General features: G+C 49.0%; 1 protein-coding gene across 4 annotated transcripts in view; it reads left to right on the forward strand.

Annotated features, from left to right (window-relative positions):
- LOC149332760 (homeobox protein Meis1-like) overlaps positions 1-22,241 on the forward strand; it is a 410,486-nt gene that overhangs the window by 290,350 nt on the left and 97,895 nt on the right. For all 4 annotated transcript variants that reach the window (XM_089558348.1, XM_089558347.1, XM_089558350.1 and 1 more), the window contains one exon: positions 20,236-20,375. In XM_089558348.1, the coding sequence (XP_089414474.1) occupies positions 20,236-20,375 (140 nt within the window). The remainder of the gene's footprint in view (positions 1-20,235; positions 20,376-22,241) is intronic.

A 22,241-nucleotide genomic window follows, 5' to 3' on the forward strand; every position in this document is an offset into this window, starting at 1 on the left:
CCTGAACGAACATCGGGCGATCATCGACCTTCGATCTAAGTCGATCAAGCTTTCCACGGAAAAAGCCATACCTGTTGCGACGAGCGCGACTCATCACGTTGCCTTAAACGTCCTCGATGAAGCATTGAGCGTGCCACCCCGATCAAGTGTTCTCGTCGGCATAGGTACTGGAGACATCGAAAATGCCGAAGGCGTTATCGAGGGGAACACCCAGTTACTCCTGGATCGAGGATTGGGCGTCGCGAGGGGAGTCGCCGAAATCCGAAATGGCCAAGCCCAGGTGTTGCTAACCAACTTCACCGAAGAATACCGGCATCTAAACAAAGGTACGACGATCGCTTTCCTCGACGAGCTGGCAGACATCAGAGACGTATTTGCCCTACCCGACCAACCCGCAGAACTATCTGACCAAGGCCATCAACCCACGTTCGACATCAACCCGGCATTACCCCGGAGCAGGCAAGACCAAATACGCAGTCTTCTTCAAAGGTACACCGATTGCTTCTCATCAGCATCGAATGTGCGACGAACCCGGCTTGCCAAGCACCGCATTGTCACAGACGAACACGCGCGACCACTGCGACAGAGCCCCTACCGCGTATCGCCGCTAGAACGCCAAGCTATCCGCAAGCAAGTTGAGGAAATGCTTCGTGACGACGTCATACAGCCATCGAGGAGCCCCTGGGCAGCACCGGTCGTCCTAGTGAAAAAGAAAGACGGCACCCTTCGCTTTTGCGTCGATTACCGCCGCCTGAACAACATTACGAAGAAGGATGTCTACCCCCTCCCCCGCATCGACGATACACTGGACCGGCTGTGCAACGCTAAGTACTTCTCATCGATGGACCTGAAGAGCGGCTACTGGCAAATTGAAGTCGACGAAAGAGATCGCGAGAAGACTGCGTTCATCACGCCAGACGGACTCTTCGAGTTCAAGGTGATGCCATTCGGCCTCTGCTCTGCCCCAGCGACGTTCCAGCGAGTAATGGATACGGTGCTCGCAGGCTTGAAGTGGCAGATTTGCCTAGTCTACTTAGATGACGTTGTTGTCTTCTCCTCAAGCTTTGAAGACCACCTCAGAAGGCTTCGGATAGTGCTGGAAACGATCAAGTCTTCAGGCCTGACACTGAAACCAGAGAAGTGCCACTTCGCCTACGAGGAGCTGCTGTTCCTTGGTCACGTCGTAAGCAAGGATGGAGTTCGCCCAGACCCCCAGAAGACGGCTGCGATCGCAGGGTTTCCACAGCCTAATGACAAGAAGGCTATACGCAGATTCCTTGGATTGTGCGCTTATTACCGACGATTCGTCAAGAACTTTTCGCGCATCGCTGAACCTTTGACTCAACTTACCAAGGCTGACGTGCCTTTTAAATGGGAAAGGCCACAAGAGGAAGCTTTCAACGAGCTGAAGCGCCGCTTACAGTCCCCTCCTGTGCTCGGGCACTTTGATGAAAACGCCGAAACCGAAGTTCATACCGATGCAAGCAGCGTGGGCTTAGGAGCGGTACTCGTTCAGAAAATTGGCAGACAGGAGAAAGTTATCGCGTACGCTAGCCGTTCACTGTCGAGAGCCGAAGCCAACTATTCGACGACAGAGAAAGAATGCCTCGCCATTATTTGGGCCACGTCCAAATTTCGCCCCTACCTATACGGACGACCATTCAAAGTTGTGAGTGATCACCATGCTCTGTGCTGGCTGGCCAATTTGAAAGATCCCTCCGGCCGCCTTGCTCGTTGGAGCCTGCGTCTTCAAGAATTCGACATAACTGTAGTCTACAAATCTGGCCGCAAGCATTCCGATGCAGACTGCTTGTCACGAGCTCCTGTCGACGCAGCACCCGAAGAGGAAGACGACGACGCTTTCTTAGGACCGGTAAGCGCCAGCAGTTTCGCGCAGCAGCAGCACTCGGATCCTGACTTGCAAAGCCTAGTTGATTATCTGAAAGGCAAGACCGCATCGCCTCCCCGAGGGTTCAAGCGGCAACTGTCGTCCTTCGTCCTTCACAATAATGTCCTCCTGAAGAAGAACTTCGCGCCGAACAGGACAGTGCATCTTCTTGTCGTGCCCAAAAATCTCAGGCAAGAAATTATGCAGGCATGTCATGATGAGCCGACTGCAGGACATCTCGGGATTGCTCGCACGTTGCACCGCATCCAGGAGAAGTACTATTGGCCACGGCTAGCTACCGACGTTTCCCATTACGTGAAAACGTGCCGTGAGTGTCAGCGACGCAAAACGCCTCCGACTAGACCAGCCGGACTCCTGAACCCTATACCACCGCCAACTAAGCCCTTTCAGCAAATAGGGATGGACCTCCTCGGCCCCTTTCCGACCTCTTCATCAGGAAACAAGTGGATCATCGTGGCCACCGACTACATGACCCGCTACGCCGAAGCAAAAGCGTTGCCTAGTGGTACCGCAACAGAAGTCGCAAAATTTTTTGTCGAACAAATTCTCCTGCGACACGGCGCCCCGGAAGTGCTCATCACAGACAGAGGAACGGCGTTTACAGCGGAGCTCACGCAAGCCATTTTAAACTACAGCCAGACAAGCCATCGGAGGACCACTGCCTATCATCCACAAACCAACGGACTCACAGAGCGTCTGAACAAGACCATCGCAGACATGCTCTCCATGTACATCGACGCCGAACTCAAGACGTGGGACTCCATTCTGCCCTACGTGATCTTCGCTTATAATACTGCCGTCCAGGAGACAACCAGGTTTACCCCATTCCAGCTGGTATACGGCAGGAAGCCCACGACAACACTCGACGCAATGCTCCCGCACGTTTCTGACGAAGACAACCTCGACGTCGCCGCCTACCTTCATCGCGCCGAGGAAGCCCGAAGACTTGCGCGGCTTCGCATTCAAGACCAGCAGCACACCGACGCCCGACGCTACAATCTGCGCCGACGAGACACGCATTACAAGCCAGGTGATCGTGTTTGGATATGGACGCCAGTTCGCCGCCGTGGATTGAGTGAAAAGTTGCTGCGACGCTACTTTGGCCCGTACAAGGTTCTCCGTCGCATCGGTGACCTCGACTACGAAGTCATCCCCGACGGCACGACAGCATCTCAGCGACGCCGCACACGCCCGGAAGTCGTACATATCGTACGCCTGAAGCCATATTATGAACGCTAAAGGACTGGAAGTTTTCATTGTCCGTGTTTATTTTCATTTTAAAGCATCGAGACGATGCTTCTTTGGAAGGGGGGTAATGCCACGTATCATTGCAGTGTGTGTTCGTTAACGCTCAAGGCAGCAGGAAAGGGTCGTTATCACTTTTGTTCGTGGCGCGAGAAGCGACCAGACTAATCTCGATTGTTCGCAGCCATGAAAGGCTGCATCTAGGTTTTTCCAGATTACCGTAGATGATCTTGGCCTGTTATCTGGAAGTTTCCTTGCCGGCTTTAAATTGAGCGATGCCGCGAGCGGCGACATTCGTAGTTCGACGACCGACGAGCACGTTTGTTGCTTACGCCGCCGCCGAGTGATTCAGTTATTTTGCGGGCGCAAGTCAGCCCAAATAAAGAGCTTCGTTTCCAAGACTGGCTGGTGTCTTCCTGACCACTGTACTGCCGTCACTACAACGTGACAATATATATATATATATATATATATATATATATATATATATATATATATATATATATATATATATATATATATTGTCATGTAACTACTGTGCTGCATCTCCTTGCCATGCATACACACACAGAATACACTTACGCAAAGAGAATACACTTGCTATACCACTTTAATCACATAGCAATATCATCAATAACAAAGTATAACCACGAGAAAGAATCGAAAGTAAAGATAAGCAGTGCAAAACATTGGCTACACAATACTAGCGCATCGTATTCGCATTTGGCTCAAGTATGCAAATCGAACGTAATTTCTTTTTGTCGCGCATGGCTTAGGCTGCGAAACTTGACGCTAGTTTTTCACGATGTTGTGTAGAGTTTTTTGAAATGTCCTTTACATGGCAAGCACCTTGCACTGTGTGCAGTTTCATTAGATGTATTTTTTTAACTTTTCGCTCGCAGCGTTTCAGGTTTTTTATACATTTGATGTTCTGAAGTGGACCTTTTTGTGGGTATCACTTTTCGGCGCCTGTAATAATTGAGTACGAATGGTGCGCGTTTTTCTGGTGCGAAGTTCGTTTAGGACCTGACCGGCAAGATAGACCGAGAATGTCGGCCGGATAACCCAGCTCGTTTCCTGACGTTCACCTTGCATCTGGGTTCAGAGTCCTGTAGATTCTCGTTTGTGGTCGTTTTAGTTCAGCAACTTTTACGCAAGACTACTGCGGTTTAATGAGATTAGTTGCCGATTTGATTTTCTTTCTTGGGCAATTTGGGAGTTCATTTATTCAGCTCTCCTGAAGGAACTTGGCTTAGCAGCATAAAAACACACACACATGCAGAAAAACGCATAGAAGTTCTGCTCACTGCAAATTATTGAAGAAAAAAAAAAAGGCCAGTACACTATATCGTCTGCAAAGCATGCACCCCAAAGGCATAGAATACATTTCCCCTTATGTAATGTCTCTTCGAGATCGCGGATATGGCTAACGTGCTAAGCTGCGCCAAAACTCATATACCAAAAGACATAGTGTTGGAGCCTTGTGGACGCCTCACAAGAACCCCAGGTGGTCGAAATTTCCGGAGCCCTTCACTACGGCGTCTCTCATAGCCTCAGTCGCTTTGGGACGTTAAACCCCATAAACCAAACCTATATGGTTCAAGAACATCAGCAGCGCCTTGACCGCACGCTAAAATGCTATAGGTTTGAGAGAAAAATAATCAACAGGAAAAGGAAATCGGCAAAATGAAAACGTCTCGCTCGATTTCACGTGGAGAAGTTTCGCCCGTGCCTGTCGTTACGAAACCGTTTCGGAAGCGCGCGAGTGCAGATAACCACTGCCCTCTATATATACATAAGCTATATACATGCTATATAAACACTCCTGGCTCTGCTGCTCATCGAGTGAAGCGAGTGCCGCCGGTCGCTTTTTACGCGATACTGCCGCGCGGGGGGCTTATATATATACCACGAGCACAAAAACATGGTCCGAGTGTACGCGGGCCGTATAAATACTGCCGGTCTCCATCGAGCCCTCCTTGTGCCTTTACGTGTGTGTGCGTGTACGTACGGTGCGATTGCTCGGCCGCGGCGGAAACCTATACATAATGGGCCTCGTTTTACGAGGTCGTTAAGTGGCTCCCTCCCACTTCTAGCCGTCCTTTTCGGCCGTGCGCTGCGGCCTTCCGCTCGCGTGCTCTGCTGTGTAGCCCGGATTCCGTCATCTTGTCGTGGATTTGTGCGTGTGCGAATGTGTCTTACGTGGACGTGCCTTCGAGGCGCCGCGCTTGAGAACTGGCCGTGGGTTTCTTTTCTCCCATTGGTGGCAGTGTAGTATCTGCGTGTTCGCGTCTATGTGTGTGTTGTTCTTGCTAATTATAATCGGCAAGTTGGTATGACGGAAAGCAAAAGAAAACTTAACTGGCAAGAGTTGAAGGACCGTAGAAGGTACATTAGACTGAAATTTTTTCATGAGATTTATTATTCGAAAACTGGCATAAACCGCGAACAATATATCCAGGCACCTCATTATATATCAAAGCGACTGGACCACTGCTTGAAGGTCAGGGAATTTTCTTGCAAGGGTGACGTCCTGCGTTTTTCTTTTTTTGTTAGAACTGTTCGGGACTGGAACAGTTTGCCATCGAGCATTGTATGTATCGCATCTAATGATGCATTTTTCCATGCACTGCAATAATTGTTTTATACCTATAACGAAGTCTGTACTCCCCCCGCTGTAATGCCCTCCGGGGCGATGCAGGTAACTAATAAATAAAATAAAATATGCATACGTTGCATGTGAAACGGTTGGCAACGTTAGTGCCACTGTGCTTTACGGCCTTTGTTCGAGACTGGCCACTGCAAGACAGAGGCATTCAGGTATATGTATTACGAATGTCGTACGTACAGGTGCGGCCATAAGTAAACGGAGCACGCTATTGCGTTCGAAGTGCAATCACGCTTTCTCCATTGGTAATGAAGAAGTGTTGTCTGTCTACAAGAAAGCCCGCCAACCTCCTCTACCAGCATGCGCGTACCACTTCTGGAAATTTCAATGAGGTGACGCGTGAAAAATATTCGAAGACAGTTGCGTGCTCCGTTTGCTTTTGTCCGCGCCTGTACATTAGTTTAGGCGTTGCTTGAAATATTCGGAAGCAGATGGGAAAGAGATTTCATCAGAGTATCAGCCTTCTAAATTGTTTGTCACAAAATAAAACGCGTTAACAACTATTTTATTGATGCAAACTGCATTGCAGCCACGAAGAAAATCGGGAATGGACAACCATCATGTATTCTTCAGGAGTATCAGTAAACACTAGTAACTACTGAAATAAATAAGGTATATGCCTCCTAAATTATAAATTAACAACTAGAACAGTAGTGATACAAGCTGGCAGAATGGCGTCTGAAAGATGTCGCTCTAGTCCTTTATTAACACGATGCTTCAGAGAGGTTTTGTACCTCGCGGTTCGTGCCATCGCTAACCTTGCATCTGAAAGATGACGATGCTAAGGGGCGTTGATATTCTCCCCTTTCGAATCAGCGGTGCGTGCTGTCTCGGCCTTCATTCAGTTCTCTGCCTGCCCGGAGTTCACACTGACCGACACTTGAGTCCATACGCAGTTCGTGCATAATATTTCGTTTACTATTACATAGATGGGGGCCCTTGTGAGAACTTCCCGTGAATGTAAATGAATCGCGCAAAGAGCGTCTGCAAATTATTGATGAAGCTGAACCAAAACCGATTAAGCAGAACAATGTCTAGCTGAAGTTTAATAATGCAGTGAATCTAAACGATGTCCATGTAAAGTTCTTTCTAGATGAACTTCACAATGTAGGTGAATCTGAACAATGTTGGCCAAATGTTTAGGGGAATCCCCCAAGGTGGAGTAGATTTGTAATAAGGGAGTAATTACTCATTTGCATCCATCTACCCCACCTTGGGATGTCAATGAGTAATTACTCCCTTATTACAAATCTGCTCCACCTTGCGTGATTCCTTAAACATTTGACCAACACAGTTCCCACTTCGAGTTATTGATCAATTCGCTCTGGTCCTACCATAAGCTTGCCGTCCTGGTTAGCTCAATTGGTAGAGCGACTGGTCCGATGAGGCGGTGGTACTGGGTTCGAACCCCGGACTAGGACGAATTTTGAACTACTGAGAAAGCTGCATAGCTTTCCTTTGTAGCCGTATGGCTGCGCTCGGGTGGATGTCGACAATGAGTAATTACTCCCTTATTACGAGTCTGAACAATGTCTATATGCGAAGTTCAGTCTAGATAAACTTCAATGATGCAGGCAAGTTGAACAATGTCTAGGTAACGTTCAGTGTGTGCTGTTGGGCAGTGCAGGTGAAGCTGAACGATGTCTATGTGAAGTTCTGTCTAGATGAAGTTCAACGATGCAGGATATACTGAAGATACTGAACAATGTCCTGTGCAAAGTTCAGTATAGGTGAAGTTCAGCAATGCTTACTGCGTGAGCTGTGCCCTTTATTTCAAGAATCGTTCTTGGTTTGTTTCGGTCAATGATCTTCCAAACGCTGCTTTTGAATTCCTTGCTTCCCAATTTCCCCTCTATTTGCTCTCTTTTTTGCAAGTACCGAAACTTGAGCTCAGCTCGGGTCTCTGTGCGTTTCTTCCTGGAGCGTCGTCGTCTTCGCATTCGTGATACCCTGCACTCTGCACCATCACCCCCCCCCCCCCCCCCCTTCTTCCCTCCGTCCTCCCTGCGCCCCTTCCTTTGTATACTTCCCTATACTTGGGAGATGTATAGGGTCCCGCGGGTTTTGTGTTTCCGCGGGTCCCTGCGCCCCCCCCCCCCCCCCCCCCCCCTTCTGCTGCCATCGCCACAGTGGCTGCACTGCCAGCCAGCCTCTACAGGCGAAACCGAGAAAACGCTACAGCAGCAGCAGCGTCGGCGTTGTTGCCGGCGACTCCGCCAGCTCGCGCGCCTAGAGAGGATGTGCGCCGTCAATCTTGCGTCCCTTCTTCTCCTCCACCTCTTCTCAGAGCCGCCGGGGCCTCCTCATCTTGGCAGGCCTCATAAATAAGGTCGGCCGGCTGCACCGGCGGCCTGCAGCGGCGGCGTCCTGAGCCCGTGTGTGTGTGTGTGTGACTGTGTTCATGTTTCTGTGTCTTTACTTTGCGTGCTTCTCTGTGCGTGTAAGTCTGTGTGCCTGTGCGTGTGTTTGCTTGCATGACTCCAAGTGTGTGTGTGTGTGTGTGTGTGTGTGTGTGTGTGTGTGTGTGTGTGTGTGTGTGTGTGTGTGTGTGTGTGTGCGTGTGTGTGTGTGTGCGTTTGCCTGCGTGCGTGAGCGTCTCCCCGGGCGTTCTCTCAGCCAGTGGACCGGGCTCCTTGAAGAACAGAAACAAGGAAAAAAAAAGAAGGAAAATCCAGAGTATGAAAATATATGGCGAGAAGTCCAGGAACAAGACGAGAATTTGGTTTCTTTCGTCGGCAGGGGGTCGGTTATTCGGTTGTCTGTAAGCGCAACCATGCTCGTCCTCAGCAACCGCCCCCCCCCCCCCCTCTTCCAGACACACACACGCATGCGCGCGCGCACTCCCTATCCGAGTCGCGAGGGTTCCTGGATCTTATAGCGTGATTCGCGTCCGGTTTCGGCTAGTTCGAAGCTGAAGAGAATTTCGAGCAACACGTTTCTCTTCTTGCAACATATGCCAGTGGACAGTGAAACAGCAGAATAATTTAAAGCTGGTGCATTCTGACGTCCATTTTTTCTGTTTTATTCCTTTTTATCTACTGTGAGATATATTCGGTTTTGAAGATTCTTTATAAAACTCCGGCAGTGGTACCTTCATGGACAGTCGTTCGGGAGTGTTCCTGACGGCTGCGTATGATATGTGCACGCGTTGGGTGTGCAGCTGGTTGAAATGAGCTATCATCATCTCCAATCTTCAGTTTATTCTTGCCTCTGTCGTACCGCCTTCTCTCTTCTGTAATGCAGAACAACACGCCTGAAACATGCTTCTCTACATTAAAGGTACACTGATGGAAATTCTGTCCATATTTATTAAAGGTAGTGATTGATTCCATGGTTCTTTTTGTGTATGTTGACACTTGTCCGGCAGGTAAACACCCATTCAGTGCTGAGAAATTTGAATTTAAAAACTTCCCCCTCTGCTGTACTCAAACCGTAACGTGTACGCCGAAAATGATTCCGTGGACGCCGTTTTGAGGCGACTGGCTGTGTAGCCTTATAGCTTCTGGAATCCACGCCCAGAACACCTAGGCGTCCTGCTCGACACATGTATTCACTCCGAGGCCTCAATCTACAGAAATGCGTCTTCATGCGATGTTTGGTCAGTTACAATTTTTCCCCTTTGCAGGTTGTTTTAATCCGAAGTTCAATTAATTATTTTTTTTTGTAGAAACGGAAGCTAGGCCGAATGCCTGGCTTGCCTGACGAGACCTCAGCTTCAATGCGCTTACTGATAAACAGAAAAAAAAAATCATAAAAAGACGCTTTCTCACAAATCAGCTATTGCGGTATACTTCAAGAAAATGTGAAAATATGAACAAATGATGACACTCCAAACGATAAACGCTTTTTTATCAAAACGGCAGCATGTTAGCTAAATGTCATTGCAAATAACGAATCTTTAGCAAGTTAACCTTTTCATAAGTCTTGGCGTAAGTGCCTTGTTTATTGACGATTCCTCCAAGAAATGATGACAAGATTACCGCTGGCAAACGCTCGTGAAAACGCCAGCCAACCAGCTCACGTCCCGAAGTCTCCGAGGCGCCTTATACGGTCTCCCTCTTTCTTTCCCGCTCTAACGCTCTCTTCCCCTTCTCCCCATTCCCGCCCCTCGCGCCACCATCATCCGAGGAGGTCCCTAAATTATGTGTCCTCCAGACCGGAGATTATTCCGCCTCCTATGTCTCCTCCTTATACGGCTGCTGCCTTCATCTGACTTTTCTTGTTCCCGCGCTTTCCCCTTCTTTCTATTATTCTTTTTTTTTTCTCGTCGACCACTTTGAAAACGAAATCGGGAAAGACGCGGGCCGAACCGGAGAGGAAATGCGTGGACGACAGCGCCAAACAAACGAAAAAAAAAAACGAACACTAAACAGAAAAGAAAGGCGATGCTCCGAGACAGAGATGAAGTTCGGGTCGGGAAGGCGGCCGCAGTAGCGCTTGCATTTTCGTCTCTCTGCACCGGCAATTCGGCCTTCGCTTTATTTTTTATTTCACCGACGCGTGATGCTACTTGTAGCTGCCTCCATATCTTTGTCTCTCTTTTTTTCTTGCCCTCGGTCTGTCTGCATTGTCCGTCGCTCCCTTCCGAGCTGATTTCCTAACGCACCCTCGGAGATGATTTGGAGACAACTTTTTCCCCCGAGGCGCCGCCGCCTGTGCGCCGCCGAGCGGGCCTTGTGCAGTAGAGTCAGGCCGATGGTCACTGCTCTTTATGTACGACGTCCGGCTGACAGCCATTGCTGACGCCGCGAAACGTGACCAATGGCTATGATGTGTCGCTCGGCCTATCTCTCGCTGCTCCTCTGCACTGCGCCCTTGCTTCGAGGCAAAGCGGCTGGTCACGGAGGGGAGTGCTCAGATGTCCACATATAAAAAAAAAAAGACCGAAAACTTCACTAGGCACTCTATACTCCGTTTCATACACAGCAGGCAACGCTGCGGAGGTTGCTGAAGTAGTTCGTCCGCGAAACCATATTACTCCGCCTCGTATCATTCGTTCTTCTCGAAACTCCGGTCATTGTTTGGACGTATACAAAGAGCGGTATAAAAAGATATGGTAGGATTGAAAATCACGGTCGAAGCTTTAAGGCGCTCAGTGTTCGGGCTCTCTGGCCCTAATTTTCACGGAGAGTGAACTACTTTTTGGGCGCGGATTTAGTAGAAGCGATTCGCCCTACCAATCGCGTATCATACCGCCACGTGTACTTTTTTCTTCGCTAAGTCTCGACGAGTCCCAGGACGAAATTGTGGCAAGAGGTAAAACGAAGTCCAGGAGGCGCCAGTCACGGCACTTAAGATTTGTCGCTGCGAAATATGTTTGTGTTCGCTTTGGTTGTATGGCGAACTACTTTTTGCGCGCGGACTTAGCCTGCGCGAACAGGCGCGCTAGCTTTGGCAGCGTTGCCTGCTATGTATGAAACAGAGTATAGAGGTTTTTGATGGCTTTTGGTAGGTTTCCCCGCGATGCTCGATCGATTTAAGTATGATGCGCGTTTCCTCTTGGTGGTGTAACAATATGGCTTTAATGGTGCAAGGACAACATGGTCAAAGAACCCGTGACCAACGAATTTTCTTTCGGTTTGTACAAGACCAGATTTTTAAGCATTCAACCTATGAGATCCCAAGCACCGGCAAAGCGGATCCGATGGCACGCTGGGGATAGAGCCCCCTGCTACCATATACGACGAGGATTGCATGATTCTCTTAATCATGACTGTTATGATCGGATACATTAATTTTTACCCTGGCTCATTAGTAGCAGTGGTGTTTCTGATTAGTACTTATGACGATTACAACTTAAATATCGTCAGCTATGCTATGATACCTTATGACGCCGTGGCTTAACTTATACCAGAGTTCAATAGCTTTCCGGCCATGAAATTTTCGCAAAACGCTTTGGAAGAGCATTGTACGCTTCCAGAAGTTGGCGCGCCGCGGCTCTAGCGGTCGCGTATGGGCCAGCGGGGAAGGCACCCCGCCGTTTTTAGCAGCGATGTGACGCGCTGGCATCGGACGAACTGAAGCAGAATTTCCTTCAGTCAATTCTGTGTGGTGCGTGTGAAGTGCTGCTCGGGGTAGCGACGACGAATGTCGGAGATGTGCTGTGTTAAGAATGCAGGAACGCTGTCCTAACTGCTGAGAAGTAACCTTTGCGCACTGTGATCAGCCCTCTCGAGAAGCCCCAGTGGTGGAACTGCTGCGCCAATTGCGCCAAACTGCGCCAAATGGGAAATCCTGCCACATGCTGCTACAAAATCAGTTTTTTGCCTACTTTTGCACCACGCCTGCGCCGAAATATCTCTGAATAACTCCAATAACTCTGCCGAGAACGAAACCGAAACTCATTTCCGTGAAACCAAAACTGATGTCTGCCAGCAACACTTCCGGCAACGCATCTGCCGGCAGCCACATCGCCATCGCTGCTTTGCAACCGAATGTGTACAAAGGCGCGCTGCCTGTGTGGATGGACACTTCATGTCTTCGATGTCTTTGTCAAAGCTGAAAGGCAACAAAACTTATGACTAACTTATATCGGGCAGAAAATCCAGCTGCCATTCCTATGACACAAGGATTAATCAGAGCGGTGAAAGGATCGCGGAAGCGTCAGCTGCAACGGTCGGAGGCGGATGCAGGAGAAGAGACCCGTGCAAAACAAGCGAAACAAGACTGTGATGTACAGGACAAAGACACCCAGAAAAGAGGTCAGAATGAAGAGAAGGTACAAGAAGAGATCAGACTGGCCAGGAATATGATCGCCAATGCTGAGCTGCTTTTCACAAAAGGTGTCAAGTCTAAACATTTTGCAGACGTTGAGAGTGGACAAGCCCTTCTGAAGAATGGACAGGAAAAGCTCGCAGCGGCACTGTCTAAGCTGGAGTGATCAAGAAAAGGGAAGAAATAGTACCTGAAAGTTTGTTTCAAGAACGGTATCATTTTTTATAGTTCTGTTGAGCATCTCGTTATGTCGCTCTTCTGAATAAAAACGGCAGTGTTTTTAGGAGAACCTCCTGTTTTGCTTATTTTCGGCTCTTTTTAAGGAAGCAAGCACTTTGAACTGCATTTGGGATTGAAGCTTGCTCTTGCATGGCTGTGGTTGCTAAAAACGTCTGAGCAAATGCCTGTTCCAGAAATACAACAAAGCTTCTTTATTTAAAATAACTGTTTTATGGCATGAAATTTTGGTACGAAGTTTTTTTTGTGCTACAAAAGCTCGAATTCTGCTACAAAATGCCATTTTTCCTGCTACAAAACTTAAAATTGCTGCTACAAACTGCGATTTCTTCTGCTACAAAAGCTGCTACAAGAAGCCAGTTGCCAGTTCCACCACTGGAAGCCCGCAAACTCGAGCCTGCAACCGTTTAGTCAATGATTCGTTCTAGGCTCGACCCTCTCACAGAGCCTACTCTGGATCTTGGAAATAATTCAGTTCCTGACGTATAAGAAGAAGACGAGTTTGGTCACACCACTCTTAGAACTCCAGCTTTTCACTTACGAGCAGAAATAATGTACAGCCTTTGTCAAAAGTTTAGAGCCCAGGGGCTTTGCTTCTAAGCACTATTGTGGCGCTCCTGTAGCACTAATGGAAGTCCTACGCATCGGAGGGAGCAGGACCAAAAATCTTCTTACCTTCAGGAGATTTGGGACGCTGAGGACACATTACGAGCAAAGCAATGTGGCCCAGAAGCAAACCCCCTGGGCTCTCAACTTTTGACAAAAACTGTACGTTACGCGGGATATGAAGTCTCGCGAAGTGTCACGAAGTCTCGCGCGGCTTTCTTCAACGCGACGTTCGAGGTCAGGGAGGGTTTGAACAAAAGGGGCAGAGAACTTCGCGTAACCCGCCGTGCGTGTACAGGCGTTGCAGTTGTTTCGTCTCGCTTAACAACCCCCCCCCCTTCCCCTCTCTCTCGTCTGCCCTCCGCCCACCTTCTATCCTCCCATAGGGCGTGCCTCTGCTCGTCCACAGCGTTTAAACAGCCAGCATTTAGGAGAAACGAGGGAAACAGCAGCAACGGTGGCAGCAATAACGGAATGTCATTTTACGCCTGCCGCGAGAAGTACAGGGAGTTCTTTCGGGCCGTATATCACTCGCTGCGGCCGGTCGGTGTCTTTGCAGACTACATGGTGTACTGCGCTTAACCACACGGTGTGCCACCACTCCCGCGTCGGGTGGAAAGAAGCAAAAATAAAAAAAAGCTTTCCGTTTTTCCCTTCCGCCACGAAAAGAGAAAAGCGCTCATCTCTCCCTCCCTCTCCGCACTGTGTCACGCGAGGCGAGCAACCTCCTCCATCGTCGCCGAGCAACTGATAGCAGCCGCTGCTGCTGCCGGAAGAAGCCAGAGTGTCGTCGGCACGCGTGCGTCTGTTCGCGCGTATGTGCGTGCGCGACTTGCGAGCTGTGCCGACGATCCCTCGGTGCGCCATAAAACTTGTCGCGCGTCGCGGAGAAGGCGAAGCGCCGATAGCGCGGGCGCGTGCTTCGCGAGAGTACCGAACTTGTGAAGAGAGTGCGTGCGTGCGTGCTTGCGTGTGTGCGTGCGTGCGTTCGGGTGAGCCACGGGCTTTTCGGCGTGCGGTGGGCTTTGAAAGAACGCGCAGGGCCGGGCTCGCCAATCGACGAGAGCAAACACGCAAACAAGACGAGTCGATTGAGGAGCGAACACAAGCGGAGCCAAGATGTCGTCGGCGTCGCCGTTCTCGAAAGCAGTCTCAAGAGCTGTCGGAGGGTGGGCTTGAAAGGATTCCATATTCCATGCAGGGAACCACTTCTATACGGCCGTTTCGATAGCTCTAACGGAGAAGTAATTCTGGCGGCTTCAAGAATTAATGTTTGAGCCCTGCGCATAGTTGTGGCATTTCGTTTAAAGCCTTAAATGTCTTGAATGCATTCGAATAAACCCATGCCTCTCCTGAATAAACTCTTGTAGCTGTGGTGGCTTGTAGGTTCACCGTGGTCGAGGGTGTACATGATCATCTCTGCATCATTAGCTGAGGCTACCGTTTAGGTACACTATAGGTGCAATTCATCGTCATTGGTGCAAGATTTACACTCGACGGGTGTGTTAAAGAGGGCGCTATGTTACTGTTTTTCATTTTATCGACGTCTATACGTAAAATGCTGCGATCATTCTCCAAGTCTGTGCGCTAAAAATGCTATTATAATGCTTAATTCTTGTTCAGCGTATACCCAATGCGTATATTATACCCAATGCTAGGGATATTTCCTTCTTTGATCTGGTTTCAAAGTCTTAAGTATTTAGACTGTAAATTCAGTGGTGGTCCAGCTGCTCCATTTGCTCCATTTTGATACATTTGCATTTTGCTGCACCAGTCTGCTCCAAAAGTGGCAAATTGATCAATATTGCGCCTTAGCTGCTCCAAAAAGAAGACACGGTCGCAGGAAAGCAACTATATTTAGAGCCATTCAGGATTTCGGTCGACAACCTACTAAAACGTTTTCGTAGTTGGCAACCAAGGGCGTTGGTGGGCTGCCTTGTGGTAGAATTTAGCAGCCAGTTATTATGGAGGAAGGAAAGAACTCGGGAGAGGCTGTTACTTCACATTTTTTGAAGCCGGCTCCTGTAGGGAAAAAAGCTGAGCAGGGAGCGTCCGGTGAAGCCTAGTCATAAAGACCATCGCCGGCCCCATTGAAGCGCGTGCATTTCAGACCTTCATGCAGTAAAGGTGTTGCGGGAGTTGACCTTGATGTAACGAACTGGCTACGCCCTCTATCTGTTAGTGCTGAGCCACTCAAAATTTGTTAGAACCACGCTAAAGTTCCGTGACGATAAAGCACGAACTGACATGAGAGGAACGCCGATCGCATCGAGCCGCTGCAGTTGGCGCATCTCCGGCTCTTTCTCTTTTGGAACGTCATACCACGTGGCGTTACAACTGTTCATGCTCAAAAGCAGCGAAAGATGATAGGGCATAGCAAAGACCCGAGCGGTGCGCGACCATCACTGCCGCGTAGTTGCTCGCATGATTCCGGTGCCGATAACTTTGGCGTGTCAGGAGCGGGGACGGCAGAGATAGCCGGCGACGCAAGATGAGGAGTCTGTTTCCTGGGGCTACAGCGAGGGAGCAGCGGGGAAGAACCTCCGCGGTTGGTCTACGGCAGCGGCACGGCCGCATGCGTTCCTCTCCAGCTCGGTCGCGGTGCCCCCGCCTTGCGCGGGTCGCAGCGGAGGTGGCGGCAGCTGCTGCTGCAGTCACACTATCAGCGTGATCGCAAAAAGTTTCTCCACGTTTATGACTTTCGAGTAACACTGCTTTGTGTAAATGTTTTCAAGGTGATTGCACCTACTTTTATTTCTTATTTCGGTTCCCGTTCTGCAGTGTCCTTTTGACTCACTTCGCGAAACCTACATGTAACGGAAACCCGGATGTAAAGAAAAATCTCACTTTTTAAAAATTTCGTTACAACCACGTTTAACTGTAGAGCCAACATCAAAAAAGAATGATTCTAGTAAACGTGTTCTCTGGACTTTTAGTCAAGCATACTTGGTTGAACTTGCGTGCAAGGTAGTGTGAGCATTAATAAAATATTTTCTCTGTTTTTGTGATTGTTCTTTTCCTAGCTACGCGTGGCTGAACCTTATCTCGTTAGGAACAAACTCTTTGTGACTCCTTTATTCCATTCATGCTGTTCCCATGTTGCTCCAGGGTTATCGTTCTGATACAAATGTGCTCCAGAATGGATATTTTTCTGCTCCAAAAATTGCTCCAGAACTTGAAATGGCTGGAGCACCACTGTAAATTGCAAATTGTAGTTTTTAACGTCTCGGAGAGACAGATGCATGGCAAGGGATGGAATTTCGGTTTTTATTTTTCGAAAATTCGGCGCACTTCCTTCGGTGTTTATTTCAGAACGGGAGCTTTGTTTTTTTTTTCTTCGAATATTATTTTGTACGAATGAATTACTGACTTTTTTCGGTAATCTAATGTCGCAATCCTGTGTGGTCAAAAGTGACTTAAAGTCTATGTCGGCGTTTTTGTCAAGAACAACGACGTAGACGGAGTGACGACAACATGAGTGTTCACTAGCAACTGACAAAAGTTAGTAAAAACACAAAATGTGTAGGAAAGACCAACGGTTACATGCGCAGTCTAGAACAAGGTTACAAAAGCACCAGGCAATTCGCCCAATTCTCAACCCTTTTGTACATAACTATATCGATGTTTTTCGGTTTAAACCGAGGAGTCAGACCACTAGCTATGGGGGATACCGTAGTGGATGGCTTCAGGTTAGGACTTCCTGCGGTTCTTTGCCTTGCGCCGACAGCGCGCAGCACACGGGCGTTTTTGCATTTATCCTGCACCTAAATGCGGCCGCCGTGGTCGGAATTCAATCCCGGGACCTTGAGATTCTGGTACGTTCTTTCTTTCTACTCGGCTTGGAAGGCTGCGTGTCTGCTTACTAACATCAACTGACCATATCAGACAAGCAAGGCCAGAATCAAACTGCGAGGTTTATTTCCTCGGTGTTAAGATCTCTAAATGCTGCCGGTACGACCAGGAACTTGTTTTTCCTCAATTAAGAAATATGGCTGGAGGCTACAGTTCCGCGGATCTGAACAAGGCTTCTGCAGACTCTTTAGGTCTCACTGTACACCGAGTGTAAACCACAGATAGGTCTTCTGTGTTTGCTCCCCGCCGGCTTTACAAACCACTGCGGCAAGTAGAAGACAAAGATGAAAGGAAAGCAGGACGATGGGGATCGACACTAGGCCGGGTGTTGTGCTTCGCCTTCGCAGATAAGGATCCTGATTGGACGGTCATAAAATTGGCCTCGCTGGCGATATTGTCCGCCACTGGCTCGACACTGCGAGCGACAGCTGCGCTGTTTACTTTTTTTATTGTTGTATACAAAGCGCTTTTGACCACTACTAGATACCGTTCTTCAGACCGTCGTACTCTTTGGTCTGTTTAACACGCTCGAAGTAGCGGCGAGGTGGCTGAAAACTCTTGTGTTTCGAAAACTTGCAGCCGGTCGGCTGTGCGTGCTTTCTTTTTGTAGTGCTCGTTACGGTGTTCTCGCTTTTTGTTTTTGCCCCACGTTGTTTGTTCCTTGTTATTAGCAGTATTGTTATAGCGGCTGTTACGGTCTGCTTCTTATCGGTCGGGTTTATCTTTATTCGCGGTACACGCCGAAGCGTCGGGTCGTTTGCACAACGCCGCGCTCTGTTTTCCTGCTTATCAAACGACCGTGTAACGCACGGCCGTTCGAGATAAGGCGGGTTTTTCGAGACACCGTATTCGCTGCGCTATACATTTCTTTTTTTTTTATTGCCTACATCTTGGCCTTACGCCCCTTTCCAGCCCCCGTCCCCCCTTTTTCCCAGGTTTTATTATTTATTTTTTTATCATTGCCGTGCCACGCGAGACTGGCGAACTCGAAGAATGCGAGTTTAACAACTCCTTTTCAGTGCGATCACCCATTTTCCCGCTCCGTAGCGTTGTCTAGTCCCGTGTGTCCAGTACTACATAGCCGAAGTGTCTCCCCTTTTTTCTCAAGTGTGTACCTCGAGTTTAGCTTCCCAGGCAGTAAAATTTAACCTGCCTTGGCTGTGGCCTTTGCCCGAATAGACGCTACTATAGCGACGTATTTGCGAACAGCAAGAAAGAATTCGCAATCAAAGCAGTTTCGCGGTGCTAGCTTGATGCTTTTAAAGCTGACCTAACCAGGTTCGTTCACTTGTACGGTTACAGTTCGTCATGTGCTTGGCGTTTGCCTTCCTTGGGTGGTTTTAACGCAACCACGATCTTAGTTTTCATGCAGGATGGAGTTGTAAATGTGATGCCGTCGTCGCTATTCCTCACATGAATTTCAGTACAGAGTAGCGTATTTACTCGCATAATCCTCGCACTTTTTTTCGCAGAAAATCGGTGCGAAGTTAGGGGGTGCGATAATTACGCGGGGAAAATTTTTGAACAATGCTTTGGAGTGCTGAAAGCAAATGTAAATAGGCTGTGAACCGGGGTTCTCAAGCCAGCTATTGTAAATTTAACCAAAACTTCAATTGCAAGCAGGACTTACGTTTGTAATAAAACCACAGAGACGACAAACACTAGCTGCAGAAACACTTTATTTGCGAAGGCAGGCCGCCCGCAACATCACCATCACTCAGAGTCCGCGGAGTCCACGTCGACATTGCCATCGCTATCGCTGGTCGCTGCTTCGTCGGCTTCCTCAGCTTCACCCTCTTCATCTTCGTCCCACACCAAGTGGTCTTCTGTCGCGTCCAGGGCGTTGGAAATGCCAGTTTTCTTGAAACTCTTCACGACCACGTCAGCGCCAATCATGCTCCATGCATCTGCTACCCAGCTGCACAGCAGCTCCACAGATCTGTTAGTCCTTTTATCATTAGTTTGGTAATGCTATATTTTGATAGTGCATGCACTTTTCCTTAGTTCTGTCGAGTGATGTTGGGGATGCGATGATTATGCGAGGAAAAAAAAAATTCCAATTTTCGATAGGCAATGTGGGGGGTGCGAGCATTATGCGAGTGCGAGCATTATGCGAGTAAATACGGTACATAGACTGCTCCGCATGCACAGAAGGCACCACCCTGCTTTGTCTGTACTGCTATGTGCCTATGCTACTACCTCTCCGCTCTGAGAAAACACTCTAATAGCTAATAGACACTTTTAGTTGGCCGTACGGAACGGGCTTACGTCCGCAGGAGCGTTGCGGGTCGCTAGTGCGCATGCGCAGGACGTTCCGTAACGCTGGGCCGGTTGCGTACGTACGCACGCATCGTGTCGTTGCGTGCGTGCGCTACGGCCACGTTACGGGTTGCGTTGACAAGATGGCGGCGCTCTGCTCGCCCGCTTCGGAATAAATGCATGTCACCGCTGGATTATTCAACGCGATAGCTCGCTCCAATGGTAGCGGTTCGCTTTTATTTCTCACACTCTCGCCCACGCGCAGAGGTATAAGTGATAACTAGCCTCGGTTTTCAGATCATTTGTCGATTTTCAAGCTCTTAGGCCTAACTAAATGTCCTGTGTTTACCTCGCAAGAACGACACCTGGCGAAGTAGTTGTCTAGCTTTTAGTCACTTGTTACATTTTGTTCTATTTGTATAGTTTTTCTTCTTGGAACGAAAAAGGCTCGGAGTGCACCCACCCTAGTTATCAGTAATTACGGATGAAAATTTCTTCAACGCAGCGTTGATGTGCTTTGGCGTCTTGTCACTAGATGGCGCTACCGCTTACACGCTACGGCACGGCCAGCTAAAAGTGTCGTGCTTACACTATTTACAGCGTACGCAACACGGTAAGCGATGCGTGCGCAAGCTTACTGCGTACGCCCAACTAAAAGTGTCTATTATGTATGCCTGCTCCGCCCGTTGCAGACAGATGCGTGCGTGTGTCTGACCGTGTCCCCCGGTGTCTCTATCCGTTTCAGGCGACGCCAGTGTGGGCTCGGGCGACGGCACGGGCGAGGACGAAGACGAGGACAGAGGCAAGAAGCGCCAGAAGAAGCGCGGCATCTTCCCCAAGGTGGCCACCAACATTATGCGAGCCTGGCTCTTCCAACACCTCACGGTCAGTGCATCTTTCTCCTTTGGGTCGTTTTTTCCTCTCTCGTGGGACGAAGGGTATCACCGCCAGGCTCAACACGTCGAGCCCGTCGTTCCTAGGCACGGCTCACAGGCTGACCATAATCTGTGCCAAAGCTTTGGTTGGTTGAAAACAGCAGTACAAAGCGCCGCGAAGTTCCTGGCGAACCAAAGAACTGCAAGAACAGCCGCGGTGGCTCAGTGGTTACGGCGCTCGGCTGCTGACCCGAAAGACGCGGGCTCGATCCCGGCCGCGGCGGCTGAATTTCTTGAAGGTGAAATTCTAGGGGCCCGTGTGCTGTGCGATGTCAGTGCACGTTGAAGAACCCCAGGTGGTCGAAATTTCCGGAGCCCTTCACTACGGCGTCTCTCATAACCTCAGTCGCTTTGGGACGTTAAACCCCAATAAACAATAAACAAACAGCAAGAACAGAGGCGAGCACGTCAACGCCCTTCATTGTATTCGTCAAGGTTAAATGGTTTCGTTTATGGGGTTTAATGTCCCAAAGCGACTAAGGCTATGAGAGACGCCGTAGTGGAGGGCTCCGAAAATTTCAACCACCTGGGGTACTTTAACGTGCACTGCCATCGCACAGTACACGGGCCTCTAGAATTCCTCCTCCAAAGAAATTCAACCGCCGCGGCCGGGATCGAACCCGCGTCTTTCGGGTCAGCAGCCGAGCACCATAACCACTGAGCCGCCGTGGCGGCCGTTATGGTTAAATAGCAGCGCTTTATATTTACTTCTGTAATCGGGAGTTATGGGGCTGGAATAACGAGCATATTGTTTTCAGCTGTACGGTAAATTTTCTACGGAAAAAAAGAAAAGAAAGGAACGAGAGGTTATGGCGGAGGGTATGACAGGGCCTTGATATATCCTTGAATACCCTTGATTTTAGAAAGCGGGTTTTAAAGGCCCTTAAAAAACTCACTAAATTTGCGTGGAGTCCTTAAAGGCCCTGAAAAATTTTTGTCGGTCTGACCTAGCTCCTATGACCAACGCCAGCGGGGTTTACAGTAGCACTGCTTTCGCAGTAAAACAAGCGGCCAGAAGAGTTGTAAAGGAAGACTCTGTAGATGGATCTCGGGAATGCGCACGAAAAGAAAACCAAACTGCAGAAAATACTAAACTCTTTACGGTAGCCTGCAGTTAAAAATTGAAATTACAACATTACATGACCCTGCCTGTTTTTATTGAAGCCTTAGGCAAAACAAAAAATGATTTATGGAGTTTGATGTCCGAAAGGGACTCAGGGTTTAAGGGGCAAAACAAAAGCAGAGGTGTTGCCTATGAAGAGGTAAATCAGAGGCAAGCTTGTAAGGATCCCTAGTAAATGATCATTTTTTGATTATTGAGTCATTGTATATTTGGAATCCTGCAATTCTCCTTGGATTTTGGATGAAATATCCTTTACGGACCCTCGGTTTTGGGATGTAGAGGACTACAGGGATCGGCCAAGGCAGCATGATTTAGCCCACTGTGCTGTGAATACAAACGGCAGAGTGGAGAGAGAGCAGCGTCACATAGACCATGTGTATAAGGCCGCACGGCAAACACCGATGCCTCCCTTATTTCTTTTTCCGCTTCGGTGCGCGTGCAGCGGTGACGAGGGTGTTTGCGTTTCGACGACTCCTTCTCCTCCCCTCTTCCTTTCCGCCCATACTCCCACTTCTACGTCACGTACGGCGAGGCCTCTACGCGCGCGCGCGTGTGTACCGAGGATATGGAGCTTTGGGGCCCGCGGTTGACTCAGGCGGTGACTTTCACGCCCGAACCCAAACTTTCAGGTCGACGGGAGCCTTGCTATGCTGCGCCTGCTCTCCTCCTTTCCACCCATGCCCACGTAGCGTT

This window comes from Amblyomma mixtum, chromosome 8 (assembly GCF_055824585.1).
Source record: "Amblyomma mixtum isolate Tamu chromosome 8, ASM5582458v1, whole genome shotgun sequence".
NCBI lineage: Eukaryota > Metazoa > Arthropoda > Arachnida > Ixodida > Ixodidae > Amblyomma > Amblyomma mixtum.